The sequence below is a fragment of the Cynoglossus semilaevis genome, chromosome 9, assembly GCF_000523025.1.
Source record: "Cynoglossus semilaevis isolate Cse_v1.0 chromosome 9, Cse_v1.0, whole genome shotgun sequence".
Taxonomy (NCBI): Eukaryota; Metazoa; Chordata; class Actinopteri; order Pleuronectiformes; family Cynoglossidae; genus Cynoglossus; species Cynoglossus semilaevis.
In genome coordinates, this window is record NC_024315.1 from 12,762,899 (window position 1) to 12,787,040 (window position 24,142).

Genomic DNA, 24,142 nt, shown 5'->3' on the forward strand with positions numbered 1-24,142 from the left:
TTTTTGTATCTCTAAAGGGCTGGTGTGCATGTGCATAGGCTTATTTCAGTTCATCGGAACTCTTTTATAGAGGTGAACGATACAGTGGTCGGGCTTCCATTGTGTCACGGGGGCACCTGTGTCCGCTGTCGTCCGTTTAACCACCCCGTGTGCCCCCTCCACTGGTCATTGGTGGTAGAGTCGAACGTTGCGTTAAAACTCTTTACCGACACTGCATGTTAAATCGGAAGCATAACTGATACATTGTGTGACTAGGCTGTTAAGCAGTCGATTAATATTTTATTTTTTGGGGGAAAAAGAGAAAGTAAGTGCCCCCCTGGCATTTTTATAAATATGGCACATTACATTTAAATGAAACTGTACTTTTAACACTTTCTGTCTAAACTGTCCAATGATCCACACTGAAAATCAGAAAGGAAATATATATTTTGTCCAAGGTCTAGTGGTCTTCTTGTTTGTGGTTCATGTCGTTTAGATTTTTTTATAGCTTGAACATTGTTTTACTGTTAAAATATATAAAACAGCCATTCATATCAGTCGTTGCACCAAGTTCATAAAGTAGTGGTCCGTCCCTCCAGGGTTGCTCTTTTTAGAAGTAAACTAAAGACAATAGAAGGAAATAGGAAGCCCCATCTGCTCACACTGGCTTCCAGAAGCTTTTGTCAGAAAGGCCACCACTATTCTAAGCTTTTCTAAGTTACCAACTAAGACTGAAAGAGCAGCTGTCCACCGCAGAACTGACGGGAATAATCCGTAGTTATGGCTGAAGGTAGGACACTAGCCTCATTATTTCTAAATATGTACAAAAAAAATTAATTGTATTTGGATTTGTTTTTTGGTTTTCTTTTTTTTCCTTTTTTTTTGGTGTGACATTCCCTCTTGTACTGATACTAGGAAGAACAGAAGAAAAAATAAAAACGTACTATGGAATGTACAGATGTATTATACGTAGTAACATCTTTATTTTCTTTTTGTCTCAATGGTATGATGTCACAGAAATACCTCTACGGGAAAAGAAGCTAAAATCTCTACCTCGGTCGGATGGGTGTGGTCTCACTAACTTTGACGGTATGCAGATTCCATGTCTTAATAATATTAATATTTATATTAATAATATTAATAATATTGGTCTGTGTTTGGTTAAGGAATTTACTACAATGGAAATGTTTCTATTATTGGCAACAGATTAAGAAACAGGAAGGACATGTCAAAAGCAGGAATACTATGTCTAAAAAAAGATGACGTTTCTGGCAGATGTTAAATCTTCTAATACTAATAATGTATCAGTTCATACATAACAGTATTCACCACCGAATGGAAACCTTTGACGGGTTACTGAATTTCCTGTGTAGCTTGAGCTACCTTAATGTCTCAAAATCACAAAAGGAATGCCCTTCAGACAAAGACAAGTTGACTCAGGGACAGCCTTTTCCCAGAGCTGTTAACCTTTTGACCTCTGCCCCTTACTGACCTTATTGTTTACTTATTTATTCTGGTCATAGCACATCCTCATGAAGATACACTACTACACTAGGTATAGTATGTAATGTAAATAGCTCCTCTCCTATATATTATGCTCACAGCACACCCCACCTACCATGTTTATGGTGTAAACTCATTAGCATTAGCATTACTGCCTATTGGATTTCTGGTTAGATGCTAAACTGCATTCTGTTGCCTTGTATTTGTTAATGTGTAATGGCTATAATGTCTAATCTTATCTAATCGAATGTACCGCTAATCTAATCTATTCTAATCTAACATTGTACAAGTACAAACATAGACTGACCTAATTATTGGAGGGACAGTTTAAAGCAGCTTATTGTTTATGAGAAAAGGGATGAATGACTGTGTGACAGAGAGTAATATTTCAGATTTAGTTTCTTTGCCCTTTATTTGCAAACTATGATGTACAGGGAATGTGGAACGACAACAGTAGGAAGGAATAACCTGCAACACTCCTACCTGTGTTTTATAAACCACTGAAGGAGATGCTCAGGTCTGTGATCGTGACCAGCAGGAGCCAAAGACTGGGCTGTTCAAACTGCCCAGGGTTTTTGTTGTTTGCTGTTGACATGTCATTCTGGCAGTAGGCCACTGCAAGGAAATGGCCTTAGACCTTTGCATTTCAATTCATATTATGTTATGTTATATTACATAAGACCCAACTTTAATCTGTATATGTCTTGCTTTTGCTTATAATTCTACAGCCCTGGATTTATCTGGAGGACTGAGAATAGTCCTGGTTGGTAAGACTGGTTCCGGGAAGAGTGCATCAGGGAACACCATCCTCGNNATACGGGAACACCACCCACGGAAGAGCTGCCTTTAAAGAGGACCCAAGTTCTGTGTCAGTGACCCAACACTGTGAGACACAGAGTGGTAAAGTGGATGGGACCGTGGTCCAGGTTATTGACACTCCAGGTCTGTTTGATACAGGCATTGGAGAGGAAGAATTAAAAACTAAAATAGAGGAATGTGTCAGGATGTCCGTACCAGGACCCCACGCCTTCCTGCTGGTCATCAGGCTTGGAGTAAGGTTCACAGAGGAGGAAAGAAATGCTGTGAAGTGGATCCAGGACAACTTTGGAGATGATGCCTCCATGTACACTATCATGCTGTTTACGTGTAAAGATCAGGCTAAAGCTGACAATGCTCTGAAGGAGTGCAAGGAGCTAAGAAGACTCTCAACTACATTTGGACGCAGATACCACGCCTTTAACAACAATGACGCAGAGGACCGCGTGCAGGTCACCGAGTTATTCACCATGATAAAGGAAATGGTACAGGAAAATGGGGGGAAACATTACACTAATGAAATGTATGAAAAAGCCCAAAGAAAACTCAGAGAGGAAGAGGAGCGCAAGAAACAGGAGGAGGAAGAGAAGAAAGCAGAGGAGAAGAAAATGTGGGATGCAGAAAGGGAGAACAAGGAGAAAGAAAGAGAAAAGGAGAAAAAGGTCAAAAAGAAGAATATACGTGTGGCCTCAGCTGTGGCTGCTGTGTTGGTGTTGGCAGGTGTGGTAATAGCAGTGGGAGCTAACACCACCGTGGCGCTAGCTCTTGGAGCTCCTGTGCTTATCTTTGGAGTGTTGTGTGGTGTGGCTGCCCTGTTGATATGGAAAGGGATAAGATGTAAAAAAACAGCATCTGTTTCAGTATAAGATGTCAGTTACAAAGACACATTTGTTAAACTGCATTGTGGTCAACATTAATATCTCTATTTTTTATGTTTATACATTTTTCTGGTGATGAAAAGTTGGTGGGGCCTTTCATGGTATCTGACACAAACTTTTTTTGCATTTAAAACTTCATTCATGACTGGCTGAATGGCTCTTGAGCTAAAGATAAGATCATGTCTTTTTATTCATTAATTGTTTGAAGCCTTTGTCTTAAACCTATATTATTATTTGTACTTTGAAAAAGATTTTTGAAAAAAAGGAAACATGAGAAAAATAAAAATAATTCAAAAATGTTGTGGTTTTCCTATTGGTTTCAGAATTTGATTTTGCCCAATGTCTGCTATGAACAAAAATCCACAATGACCACAATTTAAACAGTGAACTGCTGTTTCACACTATTTTAACTCCCTCCACAAAAGGAAATCATCTATAACATGGAAATAAACCTTAAATTGTAATTTCATTTATGTGTGACCACTACTGACTGGCTCATTCCAGCCAGTCTGGCCCGTGCCACAGGTGTCCTGTTCTAAATCTTAGATCATATCAAATCAAACTCAAGGCCCACCTTATCGTTTTATGCTTTAGATTGTCTTAAAAGTCTTTAATACAAGATTTCTTTACAAATGTTTATGGGATGGGTTAAAAGCAATGGCCAAATTATGTTCACATGCATGGGATGGAACTCCAGTTCTAAACAGAACATGATGAATGGACAGGACCTGTTGTCTCAGAAGGACCAGAAGACAACAGGACAAGGAGCATCATCTCATCACCAAAGCCTGTTTTGTTGTTCTGCGTCATTGACATATAGTACTTTGTATGTGTAACAATATTCTTGTTTTTCTTGATGTTATCATTTTTTTGATTATTTTTTTTATTTATTTTACTGAGGAAAAAACTTGTAGTGGTCTGTTCAGATTCAATATTACTGGTTGAAGAACTGTCAGCACGACTGTTCTATAGATGTTTAACTGGTTTGGATTTTGGCCCCTGGAGTGAATGAGTTTGACACCACTGGTATACAGTTCACCTAATTAGTAACTATGCACCAGTTGTGGAAACAACTGACATGAATTAATCCATCCATCCATCCATCCATCCGAGATGGATGGAAGGATAGACTAAAGTAACTCAAATGACCATGAAGACTTGTCACCTCATAGAAATATGAACAAACAATATACTCAAAATGTGATGGAAATTTGTTAACATAATGCAAAGACCAATTATTGGGCTTGAGACAAAAGAGATGCCTCTGTGTTTTGGTGAGTTGGTGAATGTTATTCCCTCCTTTCAGAGTCAGTCATTTCTGTTATCAAGGAAAGTATTTTGCCGCATTCTGTAAGAGCTCGTCTACAGTTATCATCTCTTGTCAGGTTTTATTTAGATAAGACATTCGTTGAAGTGAGAACAACTCTAACAACAAAACCTTGGACTGTAATATTATCTCAAACAGTGTGATATTAAACAGTGGGCACACAGTGTGTTTGTGGTGAGAGTTTGGTCCCACAGGGCACCGTGGAACAAAGGGAATGTTGGGTTAGTTACATTAGGACAGCTCAGGACCAGATATTACTTACACTACATTTAGGGAAAGAGCGGGTAACTTTTGTCAAGACTGGCTACAAAAAACGTTTTCTGGAGAAGTTAAGTAATGTTTTGTCACTACAGTATTTCACCTAAAACATGACCAAGAGCCTGTTGCTTCATCTTGACACAAGTATGAATTAAGCATAAGTCAGAGAGACAGTCAAACTCACAGTGACACAAGAAACAGGAGCCACCGACATTACCATAGAAACGACAATGTCTGTTGCAAAACTGTTATTTTGCCCTTTGACAGTACATCGTGTCTTCTAGGAAGTGTACACACAAACATCAGGGCAAGAGCGTCACTGAAGGCGGTGATGTCAGCCTCCCTAACCCACAGTGACAGCTAGTTCAAAAGGTGGACGCCTATAGCCTCCCATTCTACTCTAGTACACACTAGGACCTGTAAGTAGGCCTGCATTTTCAGGGTGAAGTGACCTGTTAGGTTGGTATGGTCTTCCACAATTTATACAAGGAAAAAAGAATATATATAGGCCTACACACTCACATCCACACCACATCCACGTATACACATGTATTTTTACTTTTACATGCATACATCCAAGTACATGCATCGTTTATAATCACAAGAATAACAGGGCAGATAAAAAATAAAATTACATATAAAACACTGACATATTTTCACTAAAGAAAGAAAGAAAACCTAAATATATGTATAAATAAATAAATGAAAATAAATACTTTTTTTTAAAAAAAAGAAGATGTGCTCAGTTTACATCATTAAGCAATCAGAATAATGATTCCAAGGAACAGAACAATCGGGTTCTCAACAAGAATTCAACTCCCATCCCTACTCATGAGAACGACACATGCGCGGTGAGACAGTTACTCAAGCGTCTCGACAACACAAGTTCTAAAGGGCTCTGAAGTTTTTCAATTTTAACGATAAAAACACAGAAGTGAGGACTTTGGGTCTAGATTTTTAAGCATGTGTTTAAACTCACTGTCACACCTGAATTTGGTAAGGTCAGTGTAAAATCATTATTACATCAGTGACACGTTAATGTGTGGACATAAGAAACACCTGATCAGCAGACGTCGGCTGAGTGGGCGTCACTGAAACGGTCCTGAGGAGTTTAAACACGCTGAAGAATGTGGCCGCAGGTCTGCCCCCGCCCTCAGTCTACACAACACTATCTGACTACATCTTTGTAACAGTTTCCCAAATAACTGTGTGCTTAGCCCGTCTCACGTTAGCGTGAGCAAAGAAATAACACAGTCACGTATTGAGTAAAACTGTTTCGCGGCGTACTGTTCTCTTAAAGAAACAGCTACGTTATTCGGCGGCCTGCATTTCCTATGGCGGTGTGTGTCACTTTAACGCTCCCATGCAGTTGACAAAGTGGACTATGCGGACTTCTTTTGCAGTATTCTCATTCTTTGCTGTTAACCCCTGTGCGCAGGGGTCCAGGGTCGAGTAGGCCGCTCCAGCTACCACGGTGGCAATTGGCTGCACTCTATTCTTGTGCACTCAGCTGCTGCTTCTTGCGCAAACACAGCAGATATCACACGCGTCACGCACTGGCGCACAAACCGAGAGCGACCCACACGCTTGTCTCTTAGTGTGAGTGTGCACGATGAATGCCCGAGCCCAAAGTCCTCCGGTTCATGTCGTTGAGTCACATCGGCATGTGTGAAGATTAACGACGAGTGTGTGCACCAGTCAAATCACTGCCTGCTGTACTGCTGCGCGCCCCTCAGCCGACACGGTAGCCGGATAGCGTGTCTGGACGCCGAATTCAGAGAAAGGGACAAACCGGTTTGCCTTCAGGACAACACGATGGCCGAGAGACGGATCTCGCGGTGGTATTTTGGGGGAATCGCGTCCTGTGGAGCTGCATGCTGCACACATCCTCTTGATCTCCTGAAGGTGAGTGAGTAATCGGGGGGCCCACTGGTGTGGAGGAGCGCAGGCCTGAGGTGTTGGTTCCAGCTGTTTGGTTACTGGTTATACGAGTCTAGCTGGGCAAGTGATGACATTTTACCAAGCGCTACAGAATAGGATTCTGACATTGTTTATAAACCAAAGCGTGAGTGAACCTTCACCTTCCCCGTTATATGGCAGGTTAATAACTGAGCCTTAGCATTCAGCGGTGTGAAACTGTACACATAGATGTCTAGCTGTCCACGCATCTGTCCGTCTGTGTATGTATACGTGTGTCTTGGTTTGCTGAATATAGTTTGGTAATTGTAAGATTACACCAAGTGCTCTCTTCTCCATACATAGCCTGCCTGTCATTGGCAGAGGAATCGTGGGTATGTGCACGCGCATCTGTAAATGGCTGTGAGGTCAAACATTCGTAAAAAAAAACCACACACACAAAAAACCCAAAATAAATAAAAACACTTCTCATAATAATTTTAAAAGATCAGATCAGTACTTCACTCATGTGGACTGAAATTACTTTTACTTTTGAATCGAACTTTAATCAGGACCAGGCATTTTCAGTTTGCCCTGGGATAGTTTTGAGCCAGACGCCTCTGTGTGCTTCTTGTATCTGTTCCAGTCAGGTAGCATGGTCACACAGTCACTTGGGTCTTGACTTCATGTGTCTTCCCTTTTTTTTAGATAATTTGCACAAATACAGATATGTGTGGGTTCACTGTAGGGCAGTTGACAGAGGTTGGCAGCACATGACACTGATAACATTTAGCTGCTACTCAGGAAGTCTCGTGCCTTTACTCTGCAGACAAGGTCAGTAATCAGCACTTTTAAGGAGAGACACGAGGAGCAAGGTCTTCCACTTCTTGCTTGTATAACATTGAAAATATGTGCTACACTGGTTGACCCTAGCATGGACGCTGTATGGAATCTGCAATGATATTGCCCTCTGCCTGTAATTCATACCCAGTCTTTACTAGGCAAAGCGTCTTCATGGCAGAGTTGTAACCAGCTCACGGTCACCAAGAGAAACACTTGTAAATGCAGCATGACTAGGTCTATAAAAATAGTTCTCAGTGTATAGGCAGAGTATGACATTCATGCTTTACAGTGCCCTCCTCCAGTACCTTACTGCTTTTTAGGTCATGACTCAGCTGTTGCCCTTGAAGCGCTCCAACTCCTGTAGAGTGATGTCAGCTAACCACCGGAACTGTCTTAAAACATGGACAAGTGAATATACAGTATCTTTTCCTCTTCAGGTTCACCTGCAGACCCAGCAGCAGGTCAAGAAGAGGATGATGGGAATGGCTGTTCATGTGGTGAAAAACGATGGCTTACTGGCTCTGTACAATGGCCTCTCAGCTTCTCTTTGTAGACAGGTACGCCTGTGTAATGATCAATGCGCAGATGTCGGCTCTCCTGAGGAAAGGAACAGTGTTTTACATTTTAAAAATAAATTAAAAATACATGGAGTACATTAACATTATTACCATTATATATAACTGAGTAGATGAGTCTAATACACTAACTATAAACTCTCTAAATATTGATTACTTTTCACACATTTTATTTCAGATCAAAAGTGAATGGGGACAGGTTCAAAAAAGAAGTAACTGAGGAGTTCTCAGACGACTTAATGACCAGTGCATAACTTGTACTGATTTATAGAGTATCAATAGTATAAATATCAATTTCCCAGCGTGGGATCAATAAAGTACATCTATCTATCAGGTCAAGTCACTAAAGTGCATGACTAACAGCAGAATAATATCTGTCACTCTAATTGTGAACAAATATTGTAACCATGAGTGTCATTCTATTTAACTTGTATGTAAATACTTGTAAATGCAACATAACTAGGGCTATTAAAGTAGTTAAATGGAAGGAAATTGCCCTAAGGTTTGGGATTGTGCCAGATTAGCTTCAGTTTGCAAATCATGTACCCTGACTTTCCTCATGTTCCATGTGAAAGCTCTGCAGAGTGATTTGATGTTGAATCATTTGTTTAACTCTTCATTAATAGTTCACCTTCTCTCCATCTTCTGTCCTGTCTACAGATGTCTTATTCTCTTACCAGGTTTGCCATCTATGAGACAGTGAGGGACATGATGGGCAGTAGTGGCCCCATGCCATTCTACCAGAAGGTCATGCTAGGAGCCTTTGGCGGTGAGAGCTCACTCATTCCTTTATACACAATCTTTTATACATCTTCATTAAAATCCTGAATTGATTGATTCATTTTCACTGTCTTAGTGTCAACAAACCAGTGCATGACTGCGACATGCTTTCTAACTTGCCAATGTAATTTCCGTACTAGTACTTTTAAGCATCAATTCCCTGGATTAACGTCCCAGGAGTTCTAAGAGCCAAAACATATGGAAACAAGACCAAGTTTTAACATTTTTGTTCAGTAGCTTTAGGCAGTTTATCCACTGAAGGGAGTTAGAGTGAGAACAGGAGTGAACTCCTGGGGCAATGTTTATTTACTATTCAGTAAAACACTGTTTTACATGTTACCTATAAATATTCATTATGTGCCTACAGGTTTCACTGGTGGCTTTGTGGGAACACCAGCAGACATGGTGAATGTCAGGTGAGATGGATTAGTTCTGATGCTCTGCTGTTCCATGTGGAAGTTACTAACGCTGTTTCCAAAAAATATTTTGTAAATAAATTTAAATTTGTTTTGTAAAAATAAAAAAAGCTAATCATGCAGTTCTGAACTGTTTTGGCTTCAAGGATGCAAAACGACATGAAGCTGCCTGCTGACCAGAGGAGGAAGTAAGTGTTGTCAGTCAGATAATAAAGGTTATTTTACAGGTGTAATACAAGGTTTTTGTCAGAGTTTTCTGAAACTAAGATTAATGTTTTCCCTTGCAGCTACAAACATGCCATTGATGGGCTTCTCAGAGTCTTAAGAGAAGGTAAATGTAAGGATTTACTGCATGTTAGGCCACCTGAAAACATTTCTTTAAAATATGTCTCTTTTATTTAGAGGGTGTGAGAAAACTTTTCTCCGGAGCCACAATGGCTTCCAGCAGAGGAGCGATGGTCACTGTTGGACAGGCAAGTCAAACGACATGATGACATGAGGTGCTAGAACACCGTAAAAGATGATGTGACTCCTCAAGGACCATGTCTAATGAAAGCTCACATCATAAAATAATGATACCAAACGGATAAAATAAATATATGTCTCTTCAACTCTGTTCACACATTTAGTTGGCGTGCTACGACCAGGCCAAACAACTTGTGCTGGGGACGGGAATTATGGGAGATAATATCTTGACACACTTTATTTCCAGCTTCATTGCTGTGAGTACGCAGTGGCTCAGTCAGTGTATAATGTTCACAAAGCTCTTTCCTCTGCTTATCACCGTCTGCTCATTTTCAGGGTGGCTGTGCTACATTCTTATGCCAACCTCTAGATGTGCTGAAGACCAGACTGATGAACTCGAAGGGAGAGTACACAGTGTGTAGATCCTTTCTAATACCTCTTCATTGTACTCCCTTGTCCTTTGTTGTACCTGCTTTGTTGTTTGTCAGTGTTCAGTTTCACCAAGTCTCATGTCTCACTTTAGGGGGTGAAACATTGCCTACAGGAAACTGCAAAACTGGGCCCTCTAGCGTTTTACAAGGTAAGTTAAATTACACAATTTGACAGTTTGACATGAAAAGTAGACATTAATTCCATACATTTCTATGTAAATAAATATTCATTTTCAACACAATCATTCATTCTCGAATTAATCATTAATAACTGAATGTTTTACTGTTGGATTAAAAATCAAAATCCACCCCAAGTCTCTTGTGTGTAGTTTAAGTATTTAAAACAAAGTCTCAATTCCTACAAGCAGGCAGGTATACAGCTGTTTGGACTTGTCTTGTCACAAAGTGGGCCGAGTCATGATTTACAGCAGCCATGTTCATGTATTCAAGTTTGTATTTGTTGCCTTGTTCCTTATTTTAACTGAATGTTAAAAACCAAATGATTGCAAAAGAACAAATAAGGTGTTAGGACCAACCAAAAGGACAGTTTTTATGTCAGAAGGAAGAGGTCTTGGTATGGTGAAACAGTGGACCATGATGGTCAAGGGTGCAAATTACAGTAGGATAATTTGCACCCTGTGTATGGCTGAAGCACACACTTGTCTCAGACTCTCTTTAAATGCTTTCCTGCTGTCATCACATTCATGACTGGATCGCTTCACATGCAGCCAGTGCTAGAGAGAAGGACCGACTACAGCTGCAGGATGGGCTGACTGACAGATTTGTTATTGGTAGTGCTGGGGTTACAGCAGAGATAAGCCCCTCCCTGTTTGCAAATGAGATGGACAGATTGATAATGTGGATCATAACAACACTGTAATATGTGGTGTGAATAGATGCAAGAAACCCTAGGAACCTGGACCTCACCACTGAAGGGTAGAGAAATAAAGGTTAGAACTGGTTAGAGGTGAAAGTAGAGGGTCAGATACACCGGATGTTAAAAGTAAATGGAATTAGATTATCACTAAAGGAAGATTTTAAACGTGTCTTAAACACAACCAGAAGGTAAGAAAATGGGTTTTAAAAAAGGTTGCAAGTGCTAATTATAATTTCTGAACTTGAAATGGGAGTATTTAAAAATATTGTAATTCTACATTTTTTTGCAGGGTCTCGTCCCCGCAGGGATTCGTTTGATTCCCCACACAGTTCTCACCTTCATTTTCCTTGAGCAGCTCAAGAAATATTTTGGCATCCGCATCATTTCCTGAGCCCACACAGAGCTGATCCTGCATGTGCACTTGTGCTTGTCTTTTAGCTCTACCTCTGTCTCTAAACACCACATTTTAATTTAATGTTTGGACTACAGTGGGCACCAACTGCTGCAGACGTTAACACTGGAATTAAAAACAGACCACGGGTGAGAACGACTATGTAGAGACATAACAACCCATTCAAATGTAGAGTGAACAGGACTACAACATGTTTGCCTTTGGATGACTGCAGCTATTCATCCGTTTACCTTGACAATGAAAGACAAAACCCTTGTAACGTTGTAACAAGTAAACAATACCATCAGACCTGTCAGGACTCTAGTGTAGCTTAAGTTTTCTGTAGAAAAATGTGAATCTTGTAGTCGTGTTTTACACTCAGTTTTGTTCATGTTGGGCTGAGAATTATTTGCAAATTGTAGAAAATGTTTTCTGTTGTAATTTGTGCTGCCATTTTCCAAAACCTAATGTATCAACAAAACTCAGTGATTCGGCTGGCATGTATTTGCATAGTAATCATTCCTTATAGTGCTGACCAAATGGGTTGCACCATGAGTTTTATTGTTTTACAGATTTGTTTGTCCTTTAATGAATATTTTTTTTACTAAAATGCAAATCATCCTCTAACATGTAAAAATTTCATTTAAACTTGATTGTCTTTTACTTCATTCCGCCAATGTCAGGGCTTTCATTTTATTACTGATTTTTTTCCAAGGACCAAGTTTGTTTTTTTAAGTGCGTTAATGAAGATACTGTTAAAAGTGTTGAACAAAACAGTGACTTCTATTTTACGGTCCTAGTTAATTACCACTAAAAATATTTTACCTACTTAATATATGAATAAAGATGTAGAGTTCTACTGCACATGAGTATGCAACTAGCATCAGCATAGTACTGAGCATAATGTTACTGTTTAATTTAAATGTGCCATTGGCTTTGTGTCCATTTCCATTTGTCTGTTAGCAGCTATTCTAGTAATTTGATCTCATGACAAAACTGCTTGCTATGTATCTTCACACCTGGTATTAAAATGTGCCTTAGAGCTCCTTTGATTGGACGTGGAGGATGTGTGCTGTATCCTGGTACACACTGATGACGTGTTTTTGTTTCCTTGAGTTTAGTAATGCTGTTTTTTTCCAGCCGTTTAAATGTCTGCGTGTGTGTATAACTTTGTTTTGGTAACTGGCCTGAAGAGTGAAAGAAATTCAGAAAAGAACTTGCAGTAAGTTAACACAAATTAAAATGTAATTATTAGAAAAAATTCTTATTAGCAAAAAAAAGAATTCTTACTTTTCCATACACTGTGAACTGTAGAGACACTGTCCTACAAACACCAAGCCACCCCAACCCATGTGCAGTTGTCTTACACCCGGAGGGTTGTGGGTTCAATTCCGTGCTTAGCTCATTATATTCCACATCCAGGTAAATGGCAAAAGCTGTAGTGAACATGCTTTGAGAAGTCATCAAAGAATTGAGAAGACAGTTGTGTGTTGACTCAGGACAGATATTCACACTCATTTCTATTGAGGCACTTTAGCAAATATCATAGATCATACTGAACAAATCTAGCAAGATAAAATGTTTATAAAATATATATTCATAGATACATATATATATATATATATATACATATATATTCTGTGATGTACAGAAAACCCTTCTGTACCTGCTTTAAAATTAATTGCAGGTAATTTTGTCTTACATCATTTTGCCTACTGGGAGTGATATTGTGATCTGTGACTTCGTTCTGTACTCCTGCAGCTCCTGATGTTAAATTACAATTGCTGCTTGTGAACTGAACACTTTCCTCCTGTTATATTGTAATTGAGGCATGGCGGCCATCTTAAAGGTGAGGTTTTCTTTTCCTATGCATTAAAATAAAATTTGAGGGACCCATTGTTGGGAATGTTTCCATCTGTTTTAAACTGGTACATTGTACTATAGATCAAACAAAATAAACATTTTGGATTTAAAATATTGTTTTTTTATTTATTTGTGTATACTTGTTTACTAATTGAGGTACTCTGAGCATGGCCCCGTCCTTCACACTGCTCCCCGGGCGCTTAATACTGCCCCCTGATGGCTTAAAAGCAGAGATAACATTTGGTTGTGTGTGCAGTGGGGTGCTGTGTCACAATGACATACTGTATAATATCCTTTCACTTTCACTATTAGACACTACTATCATTTGGTCATATAAAGTGTTTATATTCTAACCAAGGCTTCCCTTTTCATATTCTGTTTTTAACAGCTCACCTGTGCCTTTTAGTATGACAGCAGCAGTAAACACTAAATCACTATTTAACTAAGAATCAAGGCCAGAGAGAAACCATGGTACGCAGGCAGAGAAAGCACCGATCCTTGGCTGTGCTACAGATATTCTAACCCCTGGTACGAAACAAACACTTGATTTAAGTAGTATTATCAAATATAAACCACAAACTTGAAAATGTATCAACCAAATTGAGACTTCAATTATTTTAAATATGAAGTAAAATGTTAATATGTTTTTAATGTACAACTCTCTGCCTCAGGATGATTTGGCGTCATCTCACAACACCCCAAAAAATACCCTGAAAAGATTCTTTTAATGTCAATCCTGCGTACTAGGATATGTAGTACGCAGTACTGTTTGAGCCGCGCCCAAGCTCGGCCCACTTTGCCGTGCCAATGACGTCATGCTGCAGCAATGAGAAGGGCTGCGCAGACGCAAAGGGAGGGGGCGGGAGAAATATAAAGCCTACAGCTCGTGCGCCATTCTGCCAGACCGTCTTAGAGCTTCAAGAAGACCTTGTAACTCTTACCTTTTCTTTCATCTAACAGCAGCAGCTTCTCTTTGTGGATCATCATGCGTGAAATAGTACATCTGCAGGCTGGACAGTGCGGGAACCAGATTGGAGCAAAGGTATAAGAAATACACACACATACGCACTTAACAAAGCATTTTCTGTCTTTAACCAAAATACTGGAAACAGGTCAACGCAGAGTAACGGGTTGTATAACACTGCATTCATTGTTAGTCACTGTGTTGTGTGTGCCCTCTGTGCTGGGGGGAAGTCTGGTGAATGGGGCGAGTGCGAGACAGAGCCGACAGAAACGGTGGGGTGTGGTTCAGGCTCCAGAGACACTAAATAGCACAGTCATGTTCGAGCTTCAGCCATTTCCGAAACGAAGAATATGGAGGGCATTTGAAATCATAGAGAATATTTTTGTCTTAATCTGTTATTCAAAACACCATCTAGTCAGTTGATCGAGTGTAATCGGTTAAGATCAGAAAATCGGCCCGGCAGACATTTGTATGTCGTGTCCACGTACAGATCTACCGTGAAGAAAACTGGTTCAGATTTATGGTGTGTTGGTTCCATGACATTTCGATGACGCTGTCGAGATGAAGTTAATGAGGTCCAGTATATGTTTAGTTACATTCTAGAATCTTGAAAGAAAAAAAAGAAAGAGACATTGAATTACGACGGAAATACTTGTCATTGGCTAAATCCGTAGCTAACAGCCTGGGAGCTAATACTGTATATCAGATATCACAATATGAACACACAATGAACAGTGTAATCACTATAATATAAAAGCAGCACAATAAAGTTTACTAATTAAAACTAGAATTACAGTCACACTCCCCAAAAAAATCCCATATAACGGTCACAACAGTCTTTTCGTTTTCATCGACGATATAGGCCTACAGTGGGGCCTCGCGATACCAGTCTAATCCGTTCCACCACAGCGCTCGTGTGCCGATTCACTCGTATCTAGATTGCATTGTCATTGCATCATTTCGCCCCAGCCTCCTAGAAATATACTATTAATTAGATAAATAAAATCCCCCCCATCTAAACATCAAAAACATAAATATAAGCAAATATATTGATAATATAACAGGAAGGATTTTCCAACACGTCACTGGATCAATGTTTATTAGACTTTAAGTAACTACTTGCTCATATTGATCATAAGTTAAAGTTGCGGTATAGTAGTTGGCCATCTGCTACATACTGACCTAGTTACCTAAATTAAAGTTCCATCTTGTTCCTGTATTTTTCCAGTCATTTGTGGATTTGTCTCATTTTATGTGTTTTGTTTCCTAGCAAATAAAAAATCAACAAATCATGTTTCTTGTTACATAAAATTTACTATAAGCAAACCTATATCATAATTGTGTAGGCATTATAGCAGTAATGCTGATCACATTCTGTCAGTATTTACTAACTGATCTCTGCCTGATCTCACACAATATTTCCATTTTAGTTCTGGGAGGTGATCAGTGATGAACATGGCATCGACCCAACAGGAACCTATCATGGAGACAGTGACCTGCAGCTGGACAGAATTAATGTCTATTATAACGAGGCCTCAGGTAAGGACATGTGGATGAATAAACACAGTACTACTGAGGGCCTCTAATATTCAGTTTTAATAATTGGGAGTGTTACTAATGCTCTTTTGTTGCAGGTGGCAAATATGTGCCAAGGGCCATCTTGGTGGATCTAGAACCTGGAACAATGGATTCCGTCCGCTCAGGTCCTTTTGGCCAGATCTTTAGACCTGACAACTTTGTCTTTGGTACGTTGAAAAAAAAAAATACTACTTATTAATAAATAAATTGCATTTAGGAAATATTGGCATGGTAGATAGCGTGATTGTTGATATTCCCAGTTGTTTTAGTCAAAAACACTGTTTTTTTTTAATCTCTATAAATAGATAAATATTCAAGAAAGATATAACATTTTTCTTTAGGTCAGAGTGGAGCAGGAAACAACTGGGCCAAAGGCCACTACACAGAGGGAGCTGAGCTGGTAGATTCAGTCATGGATGTGGTGAGAAAGGAGGCTGAGAGCTGTGACTGCCTGCAGGGTTTCCAGCTTACACATTCCCTGGGTGGTGGCACAGGTTCCGGCATGGGAACCCTGCTCATCAGCAAAATCCGGGAAGAATACCCTGATCGTATCATGAATACCTTCAGCGTGGTTCCCTCTCCTAAGGTACAGGAAATATGTCACATTTGTTTTTATTTCAGCCTGCTGTTCCTCACTCCAACTTATATGCCTATTTGGCTTCCAGGTTTCAGACACAGTGGTGGAGCCATACAATGCTACGCTGTCTGTCCACCAGCTGGTTGAGAACACAGATGAAACCTACTGCATCGACAACGAAGCTTTGTATGATATCTGTTTCCGCACCCTCAAGCTCACAACACCCACCTATGGAGATTTAAATCACCTGGTATCTGCTACCATGAGTGGGGTGACAACTTGCCTGCGTTTCCCAGGACAGCTCAATGCTGACCTACGGAAGTTGGCTGTCAACATGGTTCCCTTCCCACGTCTGCACTTCTTCATGCCTGGGTTTGCTCCCTTGACAAGTCGGGGCAGCCAGCAGTACAGAGCCCTCTCCGTGCCAGAGCTCACGCAGCAGATGTTTGACGCAAAGAATATGATGGCTGCATGCGACCCACGCCATGGACGCTACCTAACCGTGGCTGCCATCTTCCGTGGCCGTATGTCCATGAAGGAGGTGGACGAGCAGATGCTAAATGTGCAGAACAAGAATAGCAGCTACTTCGTGGAGTGGATCCCTAACAATGTCAAGACGGCTGTTTGCGACATTCCTCCTCGCGGGCTGAAGATGGCTGCCACATTCATTGGCAACAGCACAGCTATCCAAGAGCTCTTCAAAAGAATCTCAGAGCAGTTCACCGCCATGTTTCGTCGCAAAGCTTTCCTTCACTGGTACACCGGTGAGGGCATGGATGAAATGGAGTTCACCGAGGCAGAGAGCAACATGAATGACTTGGTGTCTGAGTACCAGCAGTATCAGGATGCCACGGCTGAGGAGGGAGAGTTTGAGGAGGAGGGAGAAGAGGAGGTGGCCTGAGCTAATGTAATTCACTTTTTCCATCAACAGTTAGCACAACTCTAGCCAAGCGTCCATCAACGGATTCACCCATTCTGTGAAATCTCCCGTTTCCTCTTTCGTCTTCAAGATATTTCCATTACAACGCTGAAGTAACAGTAACAAATAAAATGTATGCTTGTGATTGTTGGTGAGTCACCTTATGATATTTATCATCACTGATTGAGCAGTTTGGTTCATCAAAGTCAAAGCACTTGTATAATTTGAAATTGATTTGAATAAATTATCATCAGAATTACTCTGTGTGGACATTTCTTTTGTATAGTGCTGCAATGGTAGGATGCCTTCCTGTTGCCTCAGGAAAAGGATCTGGTGTTAAAACACTGGTCTACTGCTGTGACAACCTCTGATGAAGAGACAAGCAGAAAGTGAATCTTCTTCAGGTAATTTCTCAGAATGCAATTGAAATCTACACATTTAAGGAATGATTTATAGTATCTATGGTAAATTGAGTAAAACACATGATCAACAAGGAGTGATCGTTTTATGAAGTGAAACAAAATGAAGGATATAAAATCGTTTAATCGTAGGTGTCGTGTTAAAACAACAGAGGGCAGTGTGTCAAACTTAATAAAACGTAATGTGCAGTAATTTTCTTAAGACAATTACACTTTGCCATGACTATATAACATGTAAATATGGCAACCATACAGAGATTTTTATCAGTGAGAGTCCACATGGCGTATATAAGGTTGTACTTATCTGTATCTACACCTTACATATTTTCTTATATTACCTTACCCATGACGGCAAATAGACCAACATCTTACAGAGATGCACTATCGAACTATCATAAAAAAAAAAAAAAACTAAGTTACACTTCAAGATCAGATTAACTTGATCCCACTCATGTACATTAAATTATAATATACAGGCCTACTGGTCTGCTGAAAGATTGTAATTAAATACATTCTTTCATAAAAACACAACAAGTGGATTTAACATATTCTCTGTAGGACTACTACCACAAAGTGCACTCAGAAGACGTGCAACTGTCGAAAGATATAATCAGCCGAATATTTGGTTGAGCTCTAGTGAAAATCAACAGCAGAAATTGTGCGGGTATAGGAGCCTAAAACAAGTGGGTATCTGATTTCAAAAATGAAAAGGGTAAGCCCACATTAAGCACCAAGCAGGTACAGTTCACTCAAATATATCACACACTAATAATAAATACTTCTAGACTTCTGCATATGCAAAGTTATGCTTTAATGTACTTTGTACTGTGTTAATCAAAATTAAGAAATTTCTAATGTAAATGATTGTCAAAACATTTCTCATTTGACCTTTAACACACAAGGCTGCTGAGTACAAAACAAACATTGTGTCAATATTTATTCAGGCAAGACATGGGAAGTGCATCACAGTCATTGACATTTTCAGTGGTCCATATCCTTAAACTGGATGTTGTGCAAAACATAATATTTGATAATTAAATATATACAACAGTAACAAAAAAGACTAACAAAAAGCACAATACACTTTAGTTCATTGCCCTTACATTAGAATGTCATCCCTTCATAAATGTGAAGTGCAACTGTGAGCACGCTCATTTCCTGATCTTACGCTGTGAAACAGGACAACGAGATGCCAGTCATTCCAGGCGTAACAAGGAACCAAAACGTGCTCCACCAAATGTTTTTAATGTGAATGATCCTCGAGGATAGCAACATACAAAAGGATAAGAAGATGGAATCTGTTGTCATTTTTAGATAGTGACAGGAGTGGAGGCATGAAAAGTCACTAAATCATATGAGACGTTCCTCTTTGGGCAATGGCAAAGGGAGGGCAGGTTTTTCAGATCCTGCTCCTCTGGTCTGCTTCCTCTCCTCTGCACTGGGTTTATAAGTTCCCTCCATTCTCCTTTTCTTCCTGATGACACATAGCAGCAGCACTAGAGTGAAGCTGAAGAGGGACAGCAGTACATAAATGGATGCCGACACCACAGGCGGGATTATCACTTGGACTGCCATCATTACGGGAGGCTATGGAGTAAATGACACACATACAAGGCTGTGAGAAAAGGCGACATTTGTCCCATTCACACTGTATATATGCAGATATGTCCACAAGTCCTTCCTCTTATCCTGCTGGTACTGGGTTGTTTCTGCTTGACCTGTGTACTCATTCATTGATAAATCCAAAAAATATCAACATTAGTAAGTGTAGTAAGTGTAACCAAACTCACATTGTAACTGAAGTGAACAGATGTCAATCTCAAACAGAGCATGTTGTGAATTGAATAAATTGTGATCCCATTTAGAGGTAAATTGTTGACAGTGTATGACATTGCTTGATGACAGATAAACACTTTCTGTAAACAATCAAGATAATTATGCCAAAATCAGGCTTAAAAAATCTGTCAAACGATGACCATGTTTGTTTCTAGAAAATGAATTTTATACGCTGGTCAGATACATCATTCAAATACATATAATCACACATGAAAACGTGCCAATCCATCCACGGACTACAACAAGCAGCTTGTGTTTTCCTGCTGCACTTCAGTCTCACCACTTAACGGGTAGTTTATTCAGTGGTTACCATGCATTTCTCACCCAGGCCTTCAGTGACATCCTGCCTGAATAAATCCACATCCTAACAACTTCATGTTATGTCCATAGAAACCATCACTGTTATGCAGAAATGTAGTGTAATGAGTCGTTTTATCCCTGTTAACTCATGTAGCCACGACGCCATAACGTCATTACTAAAGCAACAAACCTACGAAGCAGAATTCAACCTACTGTACAATAACAACATACTACAATTACAACATGTATTTTAAGACAAAATGCATTTTACTCACCAAAGCTTCTGATTATTTGTACACAAAGTCCATCCTCCTTTCTTTCCTCAAGATGAAATCAGTTACTCTGTTGTATAGATTATCCGTGTTCCAGTTCTAATACCAAGTCCATTTTTATTATTATTTTGCATTTAAATTTACCGTTCAACATACCATAATATAATACAATTTGGACTATATTATGATATCTATTTCAAATTATCTAACATTAAATGTAATTCTAAATTCGACGTTATCACAGCATAATTAAACTCCATAAGAGCGGATCCCTTAGCAAATATGTACAGAATAAACTGCAGGGATCAATAATGATTTTAATCCAGGAAATACTTACATTTTACAGCACAGACCACTCGCCTTCATACCTGGAAAGGTCTCATTCCTCTCTCAAAATCTAGCACAAACACCACCGTACCCGTGTCTTTTATTGCTGAAAGCGGACGCACACATTCCCGTATGCTGCACTACCTGTTGCACCTGCCTGACCGGTGTCTGTTCTCAGGCGGTGTACGGCAGAGACATTGTCGCACAACTGCGACTGCGTTAACTTCTTCCATTGGCACACAAAGACCATACATCGTTACCTGTAACTTATGTAGCGTCCAGCGTTGCCGGTAACCTGGCCACGGGCATTGAGTCACGCGAGTTTCACGGGCCAAACCGCTGCGGCATAGCTCAAACCCTTACTTCGACGTCCAACTTTTCCCACTCACTCCTCCTATCGGTGCATATGCAAATGAGGCAGATCTACACCAATCAGAACGCGCTACCTCACTGCAAGTCAGAAACGGCTAATTAGCAGCTTTTTAGCCGGCATAATTAACGTATATGCCGTGTATTGTTAACGTGTATTGTTAATTTGGAGTTATTGTATTGTTTTATGTCATTTGTGTATCAGTAGTTCTTTGGGGGGCGGGGTCTGTTTGTCGTCACACAGTCTAGTACCGTCACTAACGACTATTTTCCTGGCAGACCAGAGGCAATGCTGGAATTGATGAAAACAAATGGATCCTCGTTGGACTTTACATTGTGTTCACTTTAATTTTCTTGAAATGTTTTAACAACAGTGGAAATAAAATAAAAACCAAGCGACATAGAAGCTGGGGTTTAAGGAAATTTATTTTTATTGATGGGTGTGTCAGGTGCTGTGATAGGCTGCAGAGGCGCCTCTTCCACGGCTTCTACTAAATTACCAATCAACGCGTGGTTAGTCCGTGCTGTAACTCTACACTCATTTATTTTATTATTACAGCGGAAGCGACAAGTTGGCTCACACAGCAAGGAACTCAAAACGGAACAATAGAAACTCAAGAACAGTACTGAATGGAAAATACCGACTTAAGAGTATACTGAATGGACAATACTGCAGCAACACTACCGTCTGCCAGACCCCTCATCGTCTTAATGGAATGGGAAGGCAAAGGCTTCCAGTTGTGGAGAGATTATATGGGACTTTCAGGCATCATCAGAGAGATCTTGGCACGGGAAAACGCCACTCAGTGCTCTCTGCCAGCACCCAAAGTCCCGCACTCGGGTATAGCTGTTGCTTGCAGAGCTCCGGAAAGCGAGCGCTGCAGCGCAGTTTATGAAAATGAAGAGGATGCAGATAACGTGTCAACTTCTCCCTTTGGCTCAGTTATTCATCACTGTCTATCTAGTGGTTTGACCCATCAAAGTCACTTTGGACAGACAGATGCATCTGATGTGGCGGCTTCCGAAGTAGCGACGGACGGCAACACTTTACTAAATACTATAGCAAATACATCGGCGACGTCGTGCTCCATCTCAAAAGTTCCTAAGCGCATACTTTCGTTCCGTATGTTTTGCAGCTTTTGCAAGCACAACGGAGAGTCCGAGTTGGTGTATGCATCCCACTGGCTGAAAAACCAGGGTGGTGATGTATCATGTCCCTATCTCCGGCAGTATGTCTGTCCACTCTGTGGAGCCACGGGGGACAAGGCTCACACCAAGCGCTTCTGTCCAAAAGTGGACCTGGAGTACAGCTCTGTGTATGTCAGGTCCAGACGCTGAGTAAACGGATAGCAACAAGTAACAGCACAGAGGGCAGAGTCATTTTAGTCGTGTTTTATCTTATTTGCACTGGCCCGTTGTTTTGCGTGTGTGTGTGTGTGTGTGTGTTGTTTTAGTTGCATGCGTTTGCACGTTTGCTGTTAGACCCTCTGTAAAGCTATCCATTTTCACACTCTGTCAGAGTCCGTGCTTAATATGGTTAACGTTTGGGACGTTTGCCTTGTGCCTTTTAATCGTGGTTATGAAATGTACTGTATAATTCATGACTGTTTTAGAATCTCGATACTGTGGTATTTGTATGATATCTAGGGTCATTAGCCATGGAAAGAGTAGAGGCAGGATTATTGGCTCGGTCCGACTCCCAATCCTGGTAAACATGGGGAAGGATTGCTTTTTATCGGTGGACCCGGGAGGCAAGGGACGAAAGTTTTTATTTCAAATAATGTAACAACATTTAACAACACACACCATTTAAAAATCGTGTTTCTATGTCAGTATTGTAAAATGTTTGAATTTGAGTAACGTGTTCTAAAGTGTATAACATATTTCCTATGCATGCTATTTTATTTTGAATTGTGTACATCCACTTTTTATGTGGAAAAAAATGAAGAAAAAACACCCCATTTCTGTATGTTTTATTTTCTGTATCTTCAGTAGAATTCAAATCAGTCAGAAAAAGAAAATCTTAAACTTATGACAAACCTGTTTATATGTATTAAAATGAGTATTTTAGTATATCAACAAAATTATGCCAGATTGATATGGTACAGTTTAAAGCACTAAACTGTATAGTTGTTTACAAAGCTGTCTCATCCTTAAAAACAGTCACTGAAATGCACGTTTAAGGTTGAAAAATGTGGGAACTCAACATTTTTCTACGTATATAGGTGATGTGAGACAAATATTGTTCAAATGTTACAAGGATTTGCTCTTAGGAACAAGTAAGATAACAAATACCCTTAATTTGAAAATCTGTTTTTTGGTAGTGTTAAAACAGTAAAATACCATTACCGTAGCTCAAGATCAGCCTCACAACCAACTCAGTTTGCATTAGATCCAACTCATGCTTAGATTTTGGAGGAAAAAATTTTCTCTAATTAAATCTGTCAGACGTCCACGTTTGTTGCAACTCTTTCTTTGAAGACTTCCAGTGAGGATTTGGATAACACCATAGTAAGTAAATTGTATTTAAGGTTACTATCAGCTGACCTAGTGTTTGCCCTCTCATAATGCACTATTGTCTGCACTGGTACAACTGATCATCAAATACTGTTAACAGAGGCTGGAACATTTGGGATTGAAGGTACTGCACTTGTTTCATATATATAACAGTTGCTGAAAAGATTTTAGTCTGTTAACGTTCACAAAATTCCCCATAAGCACACAAAGTAAAGTTACCCAAAGTTCAGTGCTTGGCAAAGTTCCTCAAGGTTCAATTTATCTAATCCTATTCAGTTTAGATGTGGATGACATGTACAGCTATATTTACATATGCATATATATGAAACAAACAGGTCAACTGCAATTATTAAAGAACCAGATGAGCTATAACTTCCTTCTTTAAATTTCAATCAAACTAAAGCAAAGAGGGATTTTTTCCTGACACTATTTCACATTAGATACCTTGCCCTGTTGTCACATTCCATAAGAAGAAACCTAATAGGACCTTTTAATCAGGATCTGTTTTCAAGACTCATATAATGCAAATGTCTGAAATTGCCTGTTTATCCCCCACACAATTAAAATAATTGTGTATTGAATGATGCAAAAACAAAAAACAAACAAACTATTTCTTTGATACTAGGTTGTCTGAATATTGTTTAATGTTGTTAGCTAATCCATAATGTCACAGCACTTTTTGACAGGAAATAAAAAGGAAATAAAAATTGACAGAAAATAAAAAGAGAAACAATATCAGTCTAGTTCTAACTTGTTTTTTCGCTGG

General features: G+C 39.7%; 4 protein-coding genes across 4 annotated transcripts; all 4 read left to right on the plus strand.

Moving 5' to 3' along the window:
- The first annotated feature begins 7 nt into the window (after positions 1-7).
- Positions 8-3,475, plus strand: LOC103383943 (GTPase IMAP family member 4-like). Its single transcript, XM_008317287.3, is given in 4 exon segments — positions 8-769; positions 997-1,068; positions 2,211-2,293; positions 2,295-3,475. Coding segments are annotated over 4 exon segments (1,035 nt in total). The 5' UTR covers positions 8-759; the 3' UTR covers positions 3,165-3,475.
- Positions 3,476-5,908: 2,433 nt separating this feature from the next.
- slc25a10b (solute carrier family 25 member 10b) lies at positions 5,909-13,410 on the plus strand. Its single transcript, XM_008317288.3, has 11 exons — positions 5,909-6,666; positions 7,938-8,057; positions 8,736-8,844; positions 9,223-9,271; positions 9,418-9,459; positions 9,559-9,602; positions 9,674-9,744; positions 9,901-9,993; positions 10,073-10,150; positions 10,260-10,316; positions 11,334-13,410. The coding sequence occupies exons 1-11, from the start codon at positions 6,577-6,579 to the stop codon at positions 11,433-11,435; spliced, it is 855 nt and encodes a 284-aa protein (XP_008315510.1). The 5' UTR covers positions 5,909-6,576; the 3' UTR covers positions 11,436-13,410.
- A 770-nt stretch (positions 13,411-14,180) lies between these two features.
- Positions 14,181-17,595, plus strand: LOC103383945 (tubulin beta-4B chain-like). The gene is made up of 5 exons (XM_008317290.3): positions 14,181-14,340; positions 15,693-15,801; positions 15,897-16,007; positions 16,182-16,426; positions 16,506-17,595. Exons 1-5 carry the CDS (start codon positions 14,284-14,286, stop codon positions 17,316-17,318), a joined length of 1,335 nt encoding a protein of 444 aa, XP_008315512.1. The 5' UTR covers positions 14,181-14,283; the 3' UTR covers positions 17,319-17,595.
- A 3,160-nt stretch (positions 17,596-20,755) lies between these two features.
- Positions 20,756-23,745, plus strand: LOC103383947 (nanos homolog 1-like). Its single transcript, XM_008317291.3, has one exon. It carries the CDS (start codon positions 21,520-21,522, stop codon positions 22,195-22,197), a length of 678 nt encoding a protein of 225 aa, XP_008315513.1. The 5' UTR covers positions 20,756-21,519; the 3' UTR covers positions 22,198-23,745.
- The last annotated feature ends 397 nt before the right edge of the window (positions 23,746-24,142 follow it).